The sequence below is a fragment of the Excalfactoria chinensis genome, chromosome Z (assembly GCF_039878825.1).
Source record: "Excalfactoria chinensis isolate bCotChi1 chromosome Z, bCotChi1.hap2, whole genome shotgun sequence".
NCBI classification, from domain to species: Eukaryota; Metazoa; Chordata; class Aves; order Galliformes; family Phasianidae; genus Excalfactoria; species Excalfactoria chinensis.
In genome coordinates, this window is record NC_092857.1 from 10,720,826 (window position 1) to 10,742,988 (window position 22,163).

Genomic DNA, 22,163 nt, shown 5'->3' on the forward strand with positions numbered 1-22,163 from the left:
TTCAGTTACATACTTAAATCCCAGAACAGCTTAAAACTCCCAGACATCACACAGTTTCAGAGGAATTAAAACTTTCATCCTATCAGTTTTTCAGATAAAGATTCTTACATATGTTTTAAGTAAATACTTCTGACTTCTGACAATACTGTGACTCGACTTCTTTTATCTGAATCTTTGTCAGGAGTTGTAAACAAGCCCTACAGTTCTCAAACATTTTTACTGGCAGATATGCATATTTTTTTTCACTGTACTCTTACTAGAAAGTGAATTTTAATTCCACTATAAGTGGTGTAGTCCTCAGCAGGATTTAATTCATCAAGCTGTTTCACAGCATGTGCAGTATATCTTAACACAGACAGAATCTATCATGAGTGTTAAATATTCTCTGTTCAGGAGCATTCAAATGAACTTCTGCCAGTTCTTAACAGAACTATTTGAGTGATAAAGGACACATTAACTTCTCTGCTATTGTTGCTGTTATGCTTTACATGGAATATTTAAGCAACTGTTTTACAGGTCAAAAAATTAGCAAAAGAAAATTGCATACTCTTACAGGTTCATAATTAGAGTAGGATGGTAAAACAGGGATGCCTACCCCTCCTACAGAAAATAGTTGTTTTGTCTTCAGCAGCCACTGGAATCTGCTTATTCACATCTTAAAAAAGAACAGAAGGAGCTAAAAAGAATCAATCTCTGAAAAAACGTGCATTATTAGCAATGGTAGTCTTGACAAAAAGTGTGCCAGAATTTACAGATCTTACCACAACTCTCTCAACCATGTTTTCTCCAAACACAAAACCAGAATTGCCACTGCCTAGAACACTTCTGTCTTCTAACAACTGACTTCTGTGGGAACAAAAAAAGGATGTGATTTAGAACTATTTAAAGACTGCAAATTCTTTAAATAAAACAAATATATTACTTGGTAAAGAATATAAGTTCACACACAGGATATGACAATATGTCACACACATCTACTCTACCACATCTTACATTATTACGGACAAACAAAAAAATGACCTTTTAAGCAATCAGATAAATATTGCAAAAATGTGAAAGTTTCACAAAACAGTTGTACTGTCGAATCACATAACAGTTTGAGTTAGAATGGACCTTTAAGGTTCCAACCCTCCTGTCATTGGCAGGGACACCTTCCCCTAGGCCACCATGCTTAAAGCCACATCCAACATGGACAGAGAAGAGGCATCCAAATCTTCTCTAGGCAACCTATTCCAGTGTTTCACCACCATCATACTGAAGAATTGCTTCTTACTGTCTATCCTAAATCTGCCCTCTTTTAGATTAAAATCATTTTAGATTAAAAACATTGACCTGTTGCTACATACCCTGGTAAAGAGTCTACCATACTAGGATCCCTTTAAGTGCTGAAAACCTGAAGTAAGCTCTTCCTGGAGCCTTCTCTTCTCTAGACTGAACAATCCAACTCTTTCAGCTTTCCTTTACAGAAAAGGTGCTTTGGCTCTCTGATCATTTCTGTATTCCTCCTCTGGACTCAACTCACAGAGCTCATGCACTTCTTGTTTTTGGTGTCTCAGAGCTGATGAATTCAACTCCAAATGAGGCCCCACAAGACAGGACTACAAGAGGCTGAAAATCACCTTTGTTTAACTGCTGGCCATGAGTCTTTTGATGCAGACCAAGACATGATAGGCTTTCTAGGCTGCAAGTGCACATTGCTGGCTCATGATAGGATATATTGTGGTACAGCACATGGTTTATGGAAAAGTGTAACTAAAACAGGAAAGGAAGACTTCTGCATTTTTAATGGCCTTTTCTACAATTAAATTTACCATGAGAAGTGAAGAAAAGTAAATACTTGCAGTCCTGCTACATTGGTCAGTTACAGTTTGGGGAAATAGATCAGAGAGAAAATTTCATGCTGCAGATAAATTACTTTACAACAAGGATCTGGAGTTCCTTGTATGTGACTGGTTTTGGCAGAAGCTACAGTAAAATACTTCTCCCCTTTTTTCTTCTCAGTGACTCAGATTTTCCGGTAAAAGCATTAAATTCTATTTGCATTGCCACCCAATTAGCCTTTTGCATCTCAGGAGGCTTTTAGGAGGTGAATACTTCATTCAGTAGTGACAGGGTCACAACTTGTAGAAAGCACGTTACCTGTGGATCACGTTCAAGAATGTTCTAGTATAAATGGAGTTGTGATTATTAATTGTGATTACTGGTAACTACATAGCCATCTAAAACTAATATGATCCTGTTTTGTTTTGTTTTGTTCTCCATAAAATTCACTAAAAATGTTCTAGTAAATTCCTTGTGCGTAAGTTGTTCCTGCTAGCATTTTTAGACAACAGCCCTGTAGGTGGCTCGTGCTTATTGTAGAACTGCATCTCTTGATGTCAAATTCAAAACCATTCTTGTCTTTTTACGTTCTAGAAGGAAGTTTTGACAGGAAGACGATCTGACGTTCTGATACAAACTGCACACTTCATCACTCATCAAGGCATTTCTGAGCATTTATCTCACCTTTGAGGGTTTGGTGACACATCTTGCAGAGGATATTTCTGTTAATAAGTTTGGTTTGTTGATAAAAATTATGATGATCTAGCCCAGGAACTGTCAGAGTTTGTTGAAAGGGTTTTAAATTAGCTATGAAGGGGGAAGGAGTTAAAACATGGCTCATTAGAGATAAGCCTGGGGGAACAATGTTGGGGTAGAAGGTGATGAAAATGGATCATCTGAAGGACATCTACACCAATGCAAACAGTGTGAGCAACAAAGAGGAGAAGCTGGAAGCCATGGTGGAGCAGACAAACCTGACTTAGTTGCCATTACCAAAACATGGTGAGATTGCTCCAATGACTGGAATGCTGCAATGTATGGTTATAAGAAATTCAGAAGATATAGGCAAGGAAGAAGGGCTGATGCTGTAGCTCTCTTTGTTAGAGTTTCAGTGTTGCTGAGTTTCTGGATGGCAATTATAAATTTGAGTCTCTATGGGTAAGAATCAGAGGGAGGGCCAACAAGGCTGACATCCTGCTGGGGTTATGTTGTAAACAACGTAACCAGGACAAAGAGATGGATGAAGAGTTCTACGAGCAGCTGGTAGATGTTTTGTGATCAGCAGCAAAGCTGCTTCCTAGGACATCCAGAGGGCAGACTTTGAACTGTTCAGGACACTGGTAGGAAGAGTTCTTTGCAAGTCAGTCCTGAAGTGTAAAGGGATCCAGGAAGGTCGGATGTTCCTCAAGAAGAAAATCATAAAGGAGCAGAAGCAGGCTGTCCTCCTGGGCTGTAAGATGAGCCAGAAGGCAGGGAGACTGACATGGATGAATGGGGAGCTTTTTTTGAGACCCCAGGAGAAAAAGAGAATCTACCACCTGTGTAAGAAGGGATGGGCAACTCAGGGAATGTATAAAGAAGCTGTTAGGATATGCAGGGAGAAAATTAGGAAGGCAAAAGCCAAACTTGAACACAACCTGACCACTGTGATAAAACGGAACAGAAAGCTTTTTACAAATATATTATTAATCACGGGACAGCTAAGGAGAATCTCCATCCTTTACTGGATGCAGTGGGGAACATGACCACAGAAGATAAGGAAAAGGCTAAGGTTCTCAATGCTTTCTTTACTTTAAAATTTTATGATCTGAGTTTACAGCTAACTTTCTGTGTTCACAATGGCAATGTGCTTGAAAACTCTTCAAGTAGGATGAAGGAATTCTTCAGTACAAACTGTTTCCATCTTGCACTTAAGAAAATATATATATATATATTCGTATTTTTATCCCATACTTGATGTGCCACTAAGACAAAGAAAAAATAAGACACAAAATCTGAAAATCAGATTTTTTTCAGCCTTGAAATCTTTCATACATGTTTTTCACCATTAAAGGAGAACCTGCAGTGTGTTTAAACTAATGACTTTCTTGTCCTTTAGTAAAGAAAATTCTCCTCTAAATTTCACTGAATTGCAATCAATATCTATCCTAAGATTTCATCAGACATATCCAGGTTGCTGCACCAGCAAATCGGTAAGGACAGCATTCCAGGAGAGCTAAAAAGCCAGAAGCCAGAGCACTCACTGTCTCACACAAATAATGTGTTAAATGTATTTTGTGTGTTTTGAGAAATTCAAGAAAGAAGTTATCAGTGCAGGATTTTTCTAGTTGTTCTTAAATTGGAAGTACCAGCCTGAGAGACTCATTAAAACCTTAATATCCTCATGTTGCTGCAGGGCAAGAACAAAATGTGCCAGGGATGATATTGCCATGGAGATGCAAAACAGAGGCACTGAATTCAGGGAATTACCATGAACAAAGAAGAATAGAAGGAGAAACTTGGAAAGGACCCTGGAAAGATAGAAGCAGATCTATGTACTCAGCTGATCCTTCTCGATGTCCAAAGAGTTGACAGTTCTAGTGCTGGCCCTGACCCCCTGCAGGTTTTCAAGCAAATCATTGTGAAAACCTGAATACATCATCAGAAGCCTGGAATTTGACAGCATTGTATTTGTCGCTTAAGAAATTATTTCCTTTTTTTAACAATATTTTCTTCTTTCTTTTAATAATTTTGTGTTCATAATTAATATTAATAACAATCATTTTAGTAATTTTAATGTAATTACTGATTTCATAATCAGGCTCAAGAAACTCAATGACTTTCTCTAAGCTACATCCAGTTCAGGAAACTGAACTGTTGGAAATGGGGCACGGGCAGCCACTGCGATTAAGGAGGACTAAGAAACCATTTTCATTCATCACTCTGAAGAACTGCATTACATAGAGCAGAACAAGTGGAAGAAGAATGACAGAACAAGACATCTCCAGTCAACAAGAATCCCTGCTATTGAATTTCCTTCATTTTTGTTGTTGTTGTTGTTTAATGTACACAAATGTCAATACCTTCACCATGGTTAATAATTAAAAATACACTCACAAGATATTTATTTAGTAATAAATGCAGGCTTTGGCTGCATTGGTTGCTATTTTTTAGCATGTATATGGAATTTAATGTTATATGAATATCTGTGAAGTTACCTGTGAGAAAAGAGCTATGCCAGAAAAAGACTTTAGTGAAGTATTTCAAAGAAATGAGCACCTTATAGAGATCAGAAGAATGGCACTAACCGCCCCCACCCCCCCAGCCCCCGGGTCATGCCAAGGGAACAGAAAGTACCTGGTCATTTTTAAATGAATAGTCAGCTTGGCAATTAACTCGACATTTTTTCACAGTTCTGATACACAAAATTAATCAGGCACTGAATACACCAAGCAGATGAGAAATCCCTCTTAAAAATGGAAGGAAAATAAACACTGTAAGAACTTTCAAATCCTGTATCTTGCCAGTACTGAAACTCATCAGAGCATTTCTCTATTCACCTATTTCATAAGAGACAGCCATTCAGTTGTCCTTTCCTAGATACTGTGCAGGTGTCAGAGGGTAAGTGGATTTGGAATATTCTTATCAATTGACCTGAAGGTGGTAAAGTCTTCCTTTAGCTTTTCTAATATGTGTATTACCACCATTCTGAATCTCCTAAAAATCCAGTACTTTACGTGGCTCCATCTTGTCCTTACAGGGTTTCATCACAGCATGGATGTGCTGGCCCTTCCAAAATCACCACTGTGCATCTCCACCTTAAAAACCCTCTTCTTGTTGATAAAGACTAAGAAGCTAAGTTGTCTGAGCATATAAAATCCCTCATCTCTTCTGAAGCCTGGCATCCCAAGTTTTTTTGGGGATTCTTTACCTGTGGTCCCATCACATTCTCTGCCCTCTTTGGGTGGGAGGAAGAAAGGATGCAACACTGAAAATACACTCCCTGTGGTCTTAGCAATTAAATAATAGAATCATGGAATTGCTCAGGTTGGAAAATACCTTAAAGATCATCAAGTCCAACTGCAACCTAACCACACTATCCTAACTCTAGCGATTTTGAAATGTTCTTCTCATCAGTAACTCATTTCAGGTATTTTCCTGATACAACTTTCAAGTAAAAAACTGTCATCCACTGTTAGCAAGCGTTATTAATACAAAATAACCTGTTTGCACTAAACTAGCTAACCTCAGAAAGGTCTTAAGTATTTTCATGATCCAGACTTCAGAGAGAGGTGAGTAAATCAAGGGACCACTTTCACACTGATATATTTCAGTTATACAGGGAGGTGACAGTCCCAATGCAAAGAAGTCAGCTTCCTCATGCAGAAATTCAGAACTTCATCCTGGACAATCCATCTCTGTACAAATATGCTACTCCACTGCAGTCATCACAGCTAGTCTCTCATGCCACAGATTTTGGTATGTGTGCAAATGTAGCATATCAGCTGCTTTATTCAGTGATGGTACTGCATGCTTTTCTTCATGAGTTTTGTGTCTGATAAGCTTGCACAGATTGGCAAATCATCTGTTTATGAAGAGGGGCAGCTATGTAATCAGAACAGGGTTCTCCAAAGAGAGACAAACATGACTGTAAACATTCAAAATCAAGATATAGTTTGAACTGGCAAAGCTGCATGAGATAGTGAACCAAAATAGTTTCTGGCCTGGGAGTTGTTAATGAGAAATGAACTGTTTCCTGGCAGGACTCCATTCCGTATGGCATATGGAACTCAAGTCAGCACACACAGATCCTGGCACCACACACAAATACCAGTGAATACAGTGTGGATTTGGACTGTGTAGGTTTAGACATACAGTACAAAAGGGCAGGCCGTATGCTAAGTAACCAAATAGTATACAAATATAATAATCAAACTTACCGTGCTGTTTTAGAGCTAGAAATATTTACAGTAATAGGTGACTTCACTGCTGTTTTGGAACTTGCTGAATTCTCAGATGAGGAATAAGAGCTGTCTTCAGATAACTAGAAATAAAATAATAAAACTGGATGTATTAATCAGTCCAAGCTTATTTTCTGTCATAAACAGGTTTGCATGAAATCCAGAGTCACTGAGGTTGATATATGTGGTAGTTGGTAAAAACTTCCTCCTGCTGTATACTCAGCCAGCACCCTTAATCAATACACCAAAAAATCCAGAAAATCCCCAAACTCCATTTGCCCAAAGAACTCTGATATCTGAAAGTAGCATCAGACTGCAAAGAAGACTTGATTTTTTAAAACTGCACTGGTTTAACATTGATTCCCCTCAAACTGATAGAGGAACTTCCTTGAAAATCATGCCATGGAATACTGAACTGAACAGATCCATGCTTTTGTTTTTTATTTTTATTTATTTACTTTATTCATTAGATTGAGCTCCAAACATATTTTTTGTCAGTAAAATTACTTTTCTTTTTACCTGAATATGTGCTTGTTTCTTAGTCACCAGAGACACTACAGGATTTTCAGAACAGGTCAGGGCTTGTGGGGGTTGTAAAATGGCAGGTCTAATAACATTCCACAACTGACTTTCTGACAAGGATCCTTGCAAAATACAAAGACAAAATGTTTAAACAGAGGCATTTTCTCCACATTTAGTTAATATCGATGTGTTTTGTGTTGTTAACTGAAAGCTTCAAAGTATTCAAATTACTTCTATTGTTACTGCTTCTTTAGTACATATTCTAAAAAATCTTAATTCCTCTGAAACACATAACTCTGGAGGTGTCACTACACTCTGTTACCCTATCAGGACAAGAGGGTAATGCACTATATATATGTATATATATATTTAAATATAAGATATTTAAAACCTAAATGTATGTTTGGACCTAAATATATTGTGCATTTACATATATTACACATTTAGGTCCAAACAAATCAATACTGCCTTCCAGCATTTCATATTTAATCATGCACTTGCTAATGAAGATGCCAAGAAGGCATTTCATCGCCTTCTCAAAGAGTAGTTTTATCCCTATTCAGTCATGTGTTAAAAAAGTGGAATTTCACTATTTGAGATTATATTCATTCCATTGAGGAACTAAATAGTCAAAGCAGAAACTCAGACAAGAACTCAGGGAATATCTACACCATCAAATAAATAAATCATAAACTTCAAACAGGCAATTAGCATATCACTCAGCTATTTTACCTTTTCTGAATCTGTTAACAAGGTATTTGTGGAGCTACAGAGAATGAATATTACAATGACAGTTACCTTCTTTTGTACTTTCAATGTCAGTGTTTCGTTGAAGAAGAGCTGAGGTCATGAATATGTTGTTCTTTGCTATAAATAAGGGATTTATACTTGATTAACAAATAAGATAATCTTTAAATGATTACTTACCGTTTCTGTAGTCCTCCCCACTTAGTTAGTGTCTAAGCAATATCCTAACCTATTAACCTGAACAGCTGTCACTGACTTAGGCACAGCAAGTACCATGGGTTTTCTGGTTCTGCCAGAGACAAAACTCTTTTGAACATTAACAGATGCATAAATCCCTGAAAATATTCAGCTCTAAAAGCCAGGCGCTGCTAGTAAGCAAAGCTTCTGAAATGCCAACACTATCTGGTTCCATCTAATGATTTTCTGAGATGAGTAAAGGAGACCTGAGAACACGGGACAAGATTACTGTACCCTGCCCTTGTTCTCATAGGCTTTCATAACTTACTGCAGTGATGGTATTGCACTACTGATAAAAAAGATAAAAAATGACAACAAGAAATGTGTCCATAATAGCAAACCTATATCACACTCTGTAAAAGCACAGAACTAATAGATAGTCTACACATGATCACTGCTTTTTCATCACAGGAAGAATGCCATTTCTTGCTGCAACGTTGTCCTTGTAAGACTGTTCAGGAATCCCTCACGCCAGAATCTGTCAAAGACCTGCTCCTGACAGGATAGACTGGCCTTTCAGTCCACTCTGTCTTCTCCAGTATAAAGAAGCAAGAGAATGCTGATAATGTCACTAGTCAGATCAAAGACAGGCTCCTGGGACAAGAAAATGACACTTGTACAGGATCAACAACCATTAAATCACAAGCAAACTAAATCATTTAATTACTTTAATTCCATTTTGGTTTTTCAATTACTATTTGTGGCAACACAGTAAAATGTCTATTTGTAACTCATTCAAAGATTCCTCCCTTGCATTGCAGGATTCCCTAAAATCAAGTGCAAAAACCATTTCTTTTCTTGAGCTGCCAACCCTCCTAACATATTTCTTTCTTCTGTCCAAATAACAGCCTAGCCCAATCCTGTCCAGTTCTGTCCCTGTTCTGTAGGAAGGCATTTCTGTATACCTCTTCATTTTAGTTAATATATGCTTTTCTATGTAGTACATATTGTTCTCATTTATTTTATTTTTTTTCTTACTTACCTGGCTGGGAGGGAGGGAACCTAGGAAGAATGGTAAAGGAAGATGATCTCCCTCTTTTCTCAGCAAGAATTGTATCTGAAAGAATAATAAACTGAAATTATTATTTGGAGCAAAACAAGACAATTTGATGTCATGTCTTAATTGACAACAGAATAAACTATTTTCTGTTATCTACTGCTTTCTAAGGTAGGCTATGTCTGAAGCTGAGCTGAATACTGCTGAACTGAAGACATCTCTGAGGCCAAGTAGCACAGCCTGGCTCAGTAGTTTTATCTCAGAGATCATCAGTTGGTGAAGTTCAAATGGAAACAAGGAGTAAGATATCAGTTAATATTGTAGACAACCAAGAGAACTAACTAAGCTTGCTTTTGCATCCTACTTCATATTTTAATGCAGACATACTCTAAAATTTCTACCCTATGGTTTTTGTTTGTTTGTTTGTTTGTTTGTTTGTGTGTGTGTGTGTACATGATTTCAATGTAATTTTTAGCACGAACCCAACCTAGGTTATCTTAAATCTGTTTAACTATGCTCAGGTTTGCCATAGCACTAAACAAAAATATTGTTCACATATAGTAATACACAAATAAGGAACTTTCTGGTCCCACTACTATGTTAAACAAATACTACAAAAAAGTGTCCAGTCCTACTGCTTAACAGCCTTCAGTGACTTGTGTGCACATCTGGATTTCATGGTAAAAAACCACAGTCCTCAAGGGAATTTTGAAGTCTCCTGTCAGTTAGATGAAAAGAGAAGTCCTTCTGAAAAGTGCTTCACATTTTCAGGAATTTCTGAAGGGATGACAACCTCCTCCACAACCAGGGCATCTCACTCCTGTCTAGCCCTCTTTTTCTACTGACCTTTTGAACTCATCAAGGAAACTTATGGACTATGTACATTTTAAAGTATTTATGTAATATTACGTCAATGCAGAGAAATAATGCATTTTAACTTTAAGAGGCATTTATTGAAAATTGGCAGGAAATTTTACAAATATGCTTAAGTTTTCATTCCTATCATGCAGAAACATTTATTGGACAGGAAATCTCCTTCACTTCTTTAGAAGACAAGAGTACAAAACTACTGTTATCATAACACAACACTGCTTAAACATTATACCTGTATTAGACTCTGAACTGGACCTCTGGAAAGCAAAAGATGATGATCTTGCACGTTTTTTGGAAGAACAGATGAAATCTAGAGAAAAGCAAATATAATTTTCTGCAGAGAGTGATTGGCAGACAGTTTCAGCACAGTGTTACGAGAATCAAAACCTGAACACATTAAATTCTAGGAATGATTTACAGAACAGTCTTAAGACCATCTATAAAAGCAAAACAGGGTTTTAGCATCTCTGTCAGCACCCGGCAGGAGGCTGTAGGTTTTTTCCTACTAATTTCAGGAGACCTAAAATTAAGCCATTGCGATCAGATCATGGCTCACAGGCTTGAAGGGCACTTAGAATGCTAAGCTGCTTTATGCTACAGCTTCAACAAATAGAAAAGGGCAGTTAAGAGCAAATATAGCTGATGAATATACTTGGACCCTTTTCAGGGCTTCCTGTAGTTTGACTTCCTGATGAATGTGAGAGGTATGATGCCAAGAAGAATTCTTGAGATAAGATAGGGACATACATATCAGGACATAGAAGTTGGCTCAACATCCCATGTAATCTTAGACTACTAACATTCATTTGTCTCAGTTCATACAAAATAAAGTTCCATGCACACTTTCCAGTTCTAAAACTGTCTTTCCAGTCAGACCCTACAAATATATCAGTATATTATTATACTGTTTCAGTGAGGTGGTTATTACCATTTTCAGCTTTGCAAACTGGATCTTCAGCAGGCCGCTGGAAAAAAAAATATAAGTGTGGAAAGGTCAAGGAGAATAGAGCAGCCATTTTCTAGAGCAGGTCACAAAGTATATCAATCCAACATATGTGTATTAAAACCAGTCTCATTTGTACCTTTCTCTTTTCCTTGTTCTATTTTATTCTCAGTTAATGCAAGACTGGGCTAAAATCTTTTATTACTTCTAGGATCATTTTCTATAGAATATTCATTTCCAGTATCCTTTTATCAATGATGCAGAACAGAAGTTAAAGTTTTTACCTTCAAAGGGCGGTCCTTCTTTCCAAACACAAATGTTGGCTGGGCAAGCACTGATCTCTCTGGAAAAAGGGATATTTCTTAATAACAAACTCGTTCTTAAAGTTCTATGCAGTAATAAGCAAGACTTTCTCTTTTTGTTAGAGATGAAGAAACCAAAAAGCTGCAGTGATGTACAACAGTGTCCATAGTTAAAAAATAAAAGAGTTAGTACCACAAATCCCAGGGTGAGTTTTACTTAACTGAAGGCTACAGGATTTAGGCTTGGTAGTTTTATACTTCTTTTAGTTAAGAAGAAAGAATCACCCTTAGCCTTTACCAACTACATGTTTGATTATGTAGTGTAAGCAAACTTAAAACTCACAGTGTATTTCCTTCTGGATACCAGGTAAGTTTTCAGGGACTACATGATAGTAATGACATACTGTTTTTTAGATCTCACCAAGTAGCAACTTTGGAAATTAAGTGTTCTCTTCCCCTCATGTCTAGTGCAAATTTGTGCTTATGATCCTATGCAGTTAAAAAGCACGCGCCCTTTATTTTTGATTGTTGCAAATTTGGACCATCTCTTCCATTGTTTTAATACTGGAATTGTGTACAAACTGCCTGAGAGCTTCTGCTCCTGTTCAGAGTAACATTCACTTACTCCTACTTGTGCTGTGTGTCTTTCCTTGTTACCTTAGCAAGCATCTTTCATCTCTTCCAAATTGCTTTCTCAAATTTGTTTCTTATGAGATCAGAGTATCTTTTCTGAAATCACAGAGCAGAAATTGTCCTCAGGAGAGAAATCCAGTTTCTCTAATACATCAGCTACTCCTGTGTCATTCCTGACAACTGAATGCCTAATATCCAACATGTTCCTGAAACTGTCATAAAGGAGACTTTACAGCCTTCCCAGTCAATGTTCAGTTATACAAATTGGACATGGAAAATGATTCATGTCAGAACTGTCATCAGAAATTTTCTTTAACGTCAAGTCTGACATTCTTTTTCCTGTATTAAAGCATATTCTCAGTGGACTGGGAAATGTGTTCCTTTCCCCAAAGCATTCATAATTGTCTTTAAAGTCTCAACTCACTTTTATTCTCTCCTAAACTAAAAATTCTTTCACTCTGCCTTTGAAGGCGTGTGATCAAAACATCACTTTAGTTGTTCTTCTCTGGACTCCAATGCCAGATGCAAATTCAGTTAACTGAGACAGCACAAGAAACACAGCTGAAGCCTCATCAAGAGCTGAGTAGAGTGGAAAAATTATTTATCATTTATATGTGCCATTATTACTACTGTTTTCCCATCTGTTATGTCAGCTGTCCCCCAGTATCTCAGTGACATTACATTGTTGATTCATAATGTATGCATGAGGCACCAAAACCTGTGCATAAATTTCTGCATAGTACAGCTTGCTCTGTCTTTTTATTCAGAGAAAAAAAATAGAAATGACTCTTTGATGTGATCAGCTCCAGAGGAAATGATGCTGCCAGTTACTTAACAAGTGGTTATCTTCTACATTCTTATGAGAGTAAAATATTAAATATAGACTCCATATTTTTTTACTGAAAGACACAGTCTCACTTCCGTGCCTGGCAAGATCATGGAGAAGACCCTCCTGAAGGCCCTACTAAGGCACATGGAAAGTAAAGACGAGGTGGTTGGTGGTAAACAACATGGCTTCACCAAGAGCTAGTCATGGCTGACAAACTGGCCTTGTGCAAAGTATTTGATATTGTCCTGCATGACATCCTGGTCACTGAACTGGAAAAAAATGGATTTGGTGGATGGATCACACTCTGGATAACAAATTGGATGGATGGTGGCACTCAGAGTGTTGCAGTCGATGGCTCAGTGTCCAAAAGGAGACTGGTTGTGATGAGTGGCATGCCTCAGGAATTGGTGCTGGGACAGGAACAATTTAACACAACACGGACAGTGGGATTGAGTGCACCCTCAACAAGCTTGCAGAAGACACTGAGCTGAGTGGTGCAGTTCACATGCTAGAGGGAAGGGTTGCTACCTAGAGGGATCTGGACAGGTTGAGAGGCAGGCCCATGTCAGTCTCATGAAATTCAACAGGGCTAAGCACAAGGTCCTGCATCTGGGCTGGGACAATCCCAAGCACACATACAGGTTGGGCAGAGAACGGCTCGAGAGAAGCCCTGAGGAGAAGGATTTGGGAGTGTCAGTTAATGAAAGATTCAACAAGATCTGGCAATGTGTGCTTGTGGACCAGAAGACCAACTGTATTTGGGGTTGTACCAAGAGAAGTGTGACCAACAAGGGAACTGGGTCAAGGCATCAAGGGTTAAGGGAGCTGATTTTCCTGTGTTGGGGGCCCCAACATATAAACATACAAAGTCCTGGAGACCAAATGTTACTATCCTGCATAATTGTATTTTTTTAGGCTTACAAACCTAACTGTGAACAAAACACCCTGTCTTGGTATCAGTTATTTAAAGGATTAATAAAGCAATTGCTAGCGCACAGGAGTTAAAAACACTAAATAATTATATTTTCAAATACGGTTAAGAATTACAAAAAAAAGTTAAACACTGTTAAAACAAATGCTGCATGTATGTAACTTGGGGCAAACAGTATGATTCTATTACGGATAGCCAGTGATCTGTAGGTACAGCAGCAACAGCTAATACTTTTTTGCTGTTACTGAAGTTAATTTTGCAATTATGTTCGTGCAAATGACTGGATTTAGCAAACAAGGTATGCTTTGTGATTCGAGTTGTCATTAATAGAGAAAGCAGGAAAAAAAATCGCATTGTTCAACTCCCAAAATGATAATTCTCTGTCACTGGAAGTTAAAAGAATTTCCATAATTCACTTGCAGATTGTGGTCCATTGCATGACATGCGATGGAGCAATTCCACTTCTATTCACTAGAGGGGAGTGGCTCACATAAACAATAGTATTTCAACGAGAAGGAAAAAAAGAATAAGAAAAAAAAAAAAAAAAAAAAAGCCACACAGACAAGGAAGGAACTTGTACTCCTCTTGAATGAAGGAAAAACACAAAAAATCAAGTATGACTACAGAATCTTCATATTCTGCACAGTCCCCTCAAAGTTAGTAGTATTTTGAAAGTACATTTGCTACTTCAAAGCATGGAATTAGCAAAGAGTGAACTGCTGTGAAAAAAGAAGTGACTTTCTATCTCAGTTAATTTTTGCCGGAACTAAAAGTCTCTTTCCAGGAATTGGGAAAGTTCACTGCAATTTAAACAATATAAACATTCCAGTAACAGTTCAAAACATAGATGTTACTGTAGAAAAATTCACAACTTCTTCATTACCAACAAAAAATGCATAGCGAGACTATAATGCTACCTCTGAAAGAAAAATACTCATATTTTGACACTGCAGTAAGTATAAAAGATGTTTCCCATCAACATTTTTGGGGGTAAAGGGAAAGCTTTCTTGAGTATATTTAATAAGAGGTTGCTGATGCTGGCACAGTTACCATATTTAGGGTTCTGATCTGCATCTACCTAAACAAAGAAAATCTTTTTCTAATTCCAGAAAACCATTCCACGTAGTTCACCAGTTAGATCCTCAATCAGGCCATCTGTTTTACATGTATATTAGCTGTATATATAACCTTTACATCATTTTCCCATTGCATTTTAACCTTCTCAGTTAGCTAAACACAAAATACCCACAGCTGATCTACATTGGAGTCAATGCAGAATTACTTGTAGATCTAACACACAGCAGCATCAAGAAGTCATAGCAATCACCGTAACAGCACCAAGGAGCTGCATGCCACCATGCTAATTTTAACACTAGCAAGCAATTTTGTGTGTTCTTTTACTTGGTTTTCTGCATTAAGGCTGCTGCTGCCAGAGCTGACAGCAGTGCTGGGGGAAGGAGAAGCCCTTTTGCAGCCTCCTCTTCTGGCAGTGGTTGGGGGCACCCAGCCAGGCAGGGCCTGGCCCACACTCTGGGCGAGGCAGCAGAACCAAGGCTCCGTGCAGGCAGACACGGGGAGGGAAAAGGAGGTGGACTGAAGCCACCCCTCCTCCTCCTCACCAACAGGACGCAGTCAGACACAGGCTGGCTACTGCCTGGTTAACACTGGGTTGCTCCGGTTTCTGTGGCTTGGTACTTCTGGATAAAAGAGGTTGCTGGAAAAGTTACCAGAAAAAACTGCCAAATGGGCTGTCTCTGGCTGCTGGGACTGGAATAAGCCACCAGCCTCAGCCAAGAGTCCAGACACAAGACCTGTCGGCCTGCCTATGAATAATCACCACACACTGGGCTCTCTTTTCTTCTCTACAGTTCCCCTACAGTAGCTGAATTAGAAAGGTCTTGGCTTAATTTCTGCATTTGAAGTTAAAATCACTCCCGTAGCTGGAAGATACATAAGAAGTGCCCAGTTCCCATGTTTAAGATCTTACCTGCATGGTCTCCTGGTTCCAGCAGTTTGTGCCAAACAGAAGCAGAAGAAAATGTGCCCTGACCTGACCACCTACACAAAAGGCATGCAGCTCTGAGGGCCGGTGCCTGCCCTGCACCCAGTGCTGTAGTCCCTGCCCCATGTCTCTGCTCAGTGTTGTTCCTTAGCACAGTACATGCAGGTGATTAGTAAGTCACACTAGCCCATAAAGTCCAATAAAGGCTGCATTCCTAAAGTTGAGTTTGCAAGAAAATGCAAGTATGCATTTTTAGAAAGAAGAGTATTGGCTGCTGTCAAATTCTAGGAAGCACTACTAATCAGTACGACATGCCAGAAATAGCATTAAAAATGCTTTCACCAACTCTGTGTGCAAACCATGAGCCAGCATTATTCGTGTGTAGGAGTCATTCAGCCTTTACTGTGACTGTTTACATGTTACACTTCTCACTTCTACTGCTTTTGCTTTTGTCCTCATAAAGCTGTAGAAACTTCACACTCACAAAAAGCAGGACAGTGGCAGCTTTGGCAATTGTAGCGTTATTACAATTGCTGTTTCATCTTGCACAGAGAGGAGAAAAATGATCTGTGGCCTCTGAGACCTAAAGACACCATGGAGAGGATCCAAATACAACTCTTCCCAATACTCAGGGAAATAAAATCCTGAATTCCTACGTCAAAGGTAACTGTCAGTGCTGTGGCTTTACTCATCCCAGAGCAAAGCAAAAAACAAACATCTTCAAGAGGATGAAAACACATTTGTACTCTGAGTAGAAAGTTCTTATATCTGGCTTTTTTAAGAGGTTTTTTTTTGGCTTTTATTTAATTCTTTGTCAGTTGAGTGCCATTTGACGAGTTATACAGCAGGGTTCTCTGGTCTGTACTGTTTCTTTCAAGGCTTTCATACCAAGAATTTATTTAAATGCCTAATGGCAATCCACTAGACTTTCCCTGAACTTAATATATTATTTTTGTAGCTCTTTACAAATAACCGATCCTGCAGGTATTCCAGGTTAGCCTGGCTACAGAACTGAATTCATCAAATCCAAAGTAGTTCATAACCCCCAACAAAGGTGTAACACTGATGACAAAAAATAACTCCTAAAAAATTCTATTTTCTCCTTGTAGTTTAAGTGAAAATAACAACAGGTACCTCCTTCAGTTTTGTAACAGTTCCATTTCGACTTCATGGGAAAACTTTCATTCTAAGACAGAAACCACAAATCTACTTTATCCTGTTAAAATAAGTAAACAAACAAATAAATAAATATGGATAGAAATTCTTAATCAAAGATCATTTTCTCAAATTAACCCTGAGTAATGTCACTTCCAGTACTTGATGGACAAAATATTTAACTTTGTCCAGCTTTTGTTCACAACTTACGAAGTATTCTGCAGCACCCAAAACCCACTATAGTCAAATGTGTGAACAGATGAACGTGTTGTCGTGCTGGGAGATAAAGCTACAGCATACCATTTGCAAGTCTCTCCACTCTGATACACCACATCATTAATATCATTAGTGCTATTTTCTACTACTGTAATTTGCAAATTTAAAAGTGGAAATCCCACTTCATTTTAATGCTATATCATAGACTGCTGGCTTTTTAGTAAGAGAACACAAATGCTATGAAGTTAAGTAGAATCAGTGTACTCTTCCATGTACATTGTACCCAACATTGCTATTTTGCTTGTTTCACTTCATCTTAACTAAGCAGGAATGTGTAACTGGGGAAGACGTTCAGAGGAAAAGTAGATTTAATGTGTTTTGAGTTTTTTATTGCCAAATGTAATTTCACATTAACAAAATACTAAGAAAAAAAACATCAAGGCCTGTGCTATTCATGAACACAGCAATTACTTGAAATAAACACAAAACTAAAATATTTTTCTTGGTATTCTGTAGTGAAATCCAGAGAAAAAGAGATATCTAACAGTGATCTAGGTTATAAGTAGAAGCCATGGATTCAGAAATTAGCATAGTTTCATTCAAGAAAAATGAAATATTTTACTATACCCACTGGCATTACCATACTACCTCACGGAGAACCAAATGTACACTGTATACTGACATGATAATAAGCTCTAAAAGCACAGAAAGCTACTTATACTTTAGACAATAAAACTGCAATGTCAAGCAGAAAATAAATACATATAGAGAAAGTATACAGTAAATTAAGAAAATGGTCTTTGCTTTCCACGCTCAAACTCATGCTTAATTATATTTACTGTTACTAATCTGTTTTTGATAGAAGCACGCATCTGTCTGTATTTGCAGATATGGACTGTTTTCATCTAAGAGGAGGTAAAAAGTAAAAATAGTAAAACCTTCTGACTAAGAGCAGGATTTGCCAAAGCTGCTACAGAACTGTGGTTTCTGTTTTATAAATACTCCCTGAACTTTGCAAGATAAAACAGAATCACTTCACAGCCAAGTGAGAACACAACAAGGCTGGCAGCCAAATCCTCAGGTCCACAGTGACCCCACTATATAGCAAGCCAGAACTCAAGCAAGGAAGATAACATGAGGCAAAACAGAGATGTCCTAAAACAGTGCTACAGGCACTAGCTTAAGAAAATTCATCTACCTTAACATGTACAGAAACAGCTTCTAAAAATGTCCTTTGCTGACTCTGAATGGCATGTCTGTGTAACTGTTGAGCAGCTGAGAGCTCCCATGGAATGCACATGGATGGCTGCCCTGCACCTCTGAAAAAAAACAATTGTACCTATGTGCTGATTGTTGTGTTCTTTATGTTGGTTTAAATTTGAAACTGCTAAAAACAAGTTTAGAAAATAAAATAAGGTTATAAATCAAAGAAGTCTAATCCAGTCCAATCTCCAGTACTAATCAGAAGAGTTTTTCAAATGCAGATGTAGAAGAGACCTTGTCCCACTGACATGTAATATATATTTGACCATTTATTACTGCACAGGCAACAAGTTTTCATGTTTAAGATCTTTGTAACACTTCCAACCTGTAAGCTAACTGAATTTGTTCTTTCAGAATACTCTTCCACTGAAGAAGGACAATAAATCAACAAGTTTGCAACAAGTTCTCACAAATTCTCATTTTGGAAAAATTTCAGTAGAAAACATTCCCAGTGTCTGGTCCAAAACCATAACAAAGCACCTTATTGGAAGAAATAGCTTCAGTATTACTGAAATAAAGTACTTCAAATGCATGGAGAAGAAATTCTAGACAAACGCTTCTGCTTTTTGAAAGCATATGTTTCAGAATTAGATTTCGTTCTTGTGTATGACAGATGTTTGTCTGTGAATGCTACAGACATGACTGCCTTTCAGCGGCAAATGAGAAGATCACTGAATACAGCCCTTCATGCTGCTCATACACCCTGTTTTAAATATAAAGTGCATGTGTGGTGCTTATCTTGGGCTCAGATAGACTCCTGTACATACAGATTGGGAACAGATAAACAACCTCACACATTCCTGTTCGGATCAGCAGCAAGTACATTGCCAAAGGAGTGCTTTCTGTTCTTGTTCTCAGAAAGAGAAAGGGAAATGTTCATCTAACTGACTATTGCACAATAAAACTTGTGGAAGGGAAGTGTGAGGACAACTCCACTGTACTGCTCAGACTCTTGCACATTCATTGTCATACTAATTGTTTATAATCCACCTAAACAATGTCAGTGTCAGTGAGAGCAGTTATGGCAGCAAGAATTCTTCATCTAGGCAATGCTGTACAGAATTGGGCCTTAATATTTGAAGGCTTTTTCTGCCTCTATTCAGTCACCCCTCCAAATGTTGCAGAATCAAAGTACAGTCTTCTGATTAGTGAGGAAAGGATTCTTTTACCCAAACAATTCTGCTTATGACTCCTAGCTTCAGTATGGGTTTGCAGCATACAATATGAGATAAGAAAAATAAAATACTTCACTTGTGCCACATAAACTCAGCTGAAAGCCTGCAAAAGCTTTTATAAATACAGCATGTGTTGCACCTATTCATTTCTGCACAGACGAAACATAAACAGGCAGAATGTGTTCTCAAGTACAAAATAGAAGGGACAGTTAACCAGTTAATTATTCCAGGCACAATGAAGTAAATTAGTTGCAGCACCACGTTGAGACCTGGAAGGTACACACTACTTCCTCCTGCTGACTTTGGTTCATTCATTAAAAATGATTGGTATCACCCCCTGTAAAACATGCTACATGCTGGTACTTGTTTCTAAAAACATCATCTTCACAAGTGATATTATTACATCTCCTTCTGAATCACTTTTGATTCACAATCCTCATCACTATCCAGATGACACAGGGTTTTGTTGTTCATCCCCATGGCCATGCAGCTCCCAGAGGAGCCAGGCTGGACCACAGCTCTCAGGGCACAGAGCCTCAGTGCAGGGGTCAGGACATGAGTGCTGTTCCCCCTGCTGTCAGGCCTAACACTTTGGAAAGCTGCAGAGTTGGAGTGACGCTACTAGAAACACAGAGGAACCACTTTGGGGTGCTCCAGAGGTAGAAATCCAGTCACACTCCATCTTTTACCCAAATTATATGTAACTTGAAGATTTCTGTCACACTATGAACTTGCAATAAAGAAACTACTGCCAGCCAAGCTCTGCTTCACTTCACCAATCCCATGGCCATCAGACATAGACACGTTGTGTTATCGCTGCCCCGTTCCCCAGCAATCCCCTCGCTGTGGGCACACAGCACTGATATTAGCCAACAAGACATACCTGTACAGCGCTCCTCCGTTGGATTTAGTGTGCTGTGCATGATCTGTGCCTGCTGGGCTGAGGCTGGGGACACAGCTTGAGGCTCTCTGCCTTCAGTGAGATCACGTTTAATCTTCCCAAAGCACTGGGATCCATCTGCAGCATCACAGCCTGCACAGTGCTGTACAACTGTGTAAGAAACACTCCCGACGCAAGCCGAAATTTCTTGATTTCTCATTTTGACGGCCTCAAAAGCCCTTTATAAATATACGTGTAAACACGTATATGTGTTTACATATCTATAAGCCTCAACTGTGACTTTGAATTTGGCCGCAGTAACTCCTCCCTAGGCGATGCTCCCCCAAGCACCAAACAGCCGAGGCCGCTCACAGCCGCCCCCGCCGGGCACCGCCTCACTGCGCTCAGCGGCCGCTCCGGGTGCCGGCGGGCAGTGCGGGCGGCCGGTGCGGCGCTGACAGCTCGAGGCAGCTCGTAGCGGGGGTGGGCCTTTGGGAGGGGATATGTAATGCCCGGCGGATTAACATAATCGGGCGGGAGGGCGGGGAGAAGGACGGAGCCTGCGATGCGTGGCTCGTTCAGGCGTGGCCCGAAGGGGATGGGGTCGGAGCTCGTAGTTGTGCGCAGTGCACCCTATACTGTCTGTGTCGCAGTGCTGACAAAGACAGAATGCAATGTCAATTAAAAAGGTGTTACGGTTTCCACCTCACGCTCTGTAGCTCGTTTGTAAAGCCTAGATTGCGTCTGGTGTAGGTCACTTAACTGCTAACAGCGCCAGATTCTTCTGCTCAAGTGGTAGCAATCTCAGGCTGCTAGGCAGCATGCCTAGTGCTACACTGCCTATAATCTAAGGTAGGAGTTAAAGTTTATCAGAACTGTGCTTCTAGGCTTGCTTCTCAGCACAGCCCTATCCGATGTTTCACAGAAGAATATGCAAAATTCCCACAAGTCCAAGAGCAGGCAGCTCTTGTCGTTTGTCTCCACCACAACCTCAGCTGGTGCCAGCATGAATCTTGTACCATGCCACTTTACCTCTCCTGATAGAATCATAGAACATCCTGAGTTGGGTGGGACCCGTGAGGTCACTGACCCAACTCTCAACTCCACACAGCACCATTCATAATCCAGACCCAATGTCTGAGACCAGTGTCCCAGTATTCCGTGAGCTCTGGCAGCTCAGGGCTGTGGCCATGGAATGCCATGCCCTCCATTCTCTGGTGCAGATCCTTTCCCAAGCCCCTAGCCCTCCCCTGGCACAGCTCCATGCCATTACCTCGGGCCCTGTCGCTGTCACACAGAGCAGAGCTCAGCGCTGCTGTCTGCTCCCTGTGAGGATCTGCAGCCACCTTGAGGCCTCCCCTCAGCATCTCTGCTTTGGGCTGAGCCAACTGAAGGCCCTCAGCTGCTCCCCATCCACCATCCCCTCTGGACTGTCCACCATCTTTGTAGCCCTCTTTTGGACACTCTCTGATAGCTGTATGCCTTTTTGTACTGTGGTGCACAAAGCTGCACACGGTGCCCAATGAGGCCGCAATGCAGAGAAGTGTGGGACAATTGCTTCCCTCGACTGGGTAGTGATGCCATGCTGGGTGCGCTCCAGAACATGGTTGGCCTTCCTGGCTGCCTGTGCATGCTGTGGGCTCATGTTCAGCTTGCTGTCAACCTGCATCAGGTTGACCTGCAGCACCCTCAACCTT

The 22,163-nt window shown here is 39.5% G+C and overlaps 1 protein-coding gene across 2 annotated transcripts in view; it reads right to left on the bottom strand.

Annotated features, from left to right (window-relative positions):
* Positions 1 to 20,903, bottom strand: part of RANBP3L (RAN binding protein 3 like) — a 35,840-nt gene extending 14,937 nt beyond the window's left edge. The window contains exons 1-9 of one of the 2 annotated variants that reach the window (XM_072359422.1): positions 20,470 to 20,903; positions 11,365 to 11,423; positions 11,066 to 11,102; positions 10,370 to 10,447; positions 9,250 to 9,324; positions 8,082 to 8,150; positions 7,281 to 7,405; positions 6,741 to 6,844; positions 762 to 846 (exon numbers count right to left, since the gene is read on the bottom strand). In XM_072359422.1, the coding sequence (XP_072215523.1) occupies positions 762 to 846; positions 6,741 to 6,844; positions 7,281 to 7,405; positions 8,082 to 8,150; positions 9,250 to 9,324; positions 10,370 to 10,447; positions 11,066 to 11,102; positions 11,365 to 11,423; positions 20,470 to 20,686 (849 nt within the window). In that variant the 5' untranslated portion in view covers positions 20,687 to 20,903. Of the gene's footprint in view, positions 1 to 761; positions 847 to 6,740; positions 6,845 to 7,280; positions 7,406 to 8,081; positions 8,151 to 9,249; positions 9,325 to 10,369; positions 10,448 to 11,065; positions 11,103 to 11,364; positions 11,424 to 16,911; positions 16,998 to 20,469 lie in introns of those variants that run through there. The other variant, XM_072359423.1, reaches the window with a different exon arrangement.
* Positions 20,904 to 22,163: the final 1,260 nt, after the last annotated feature.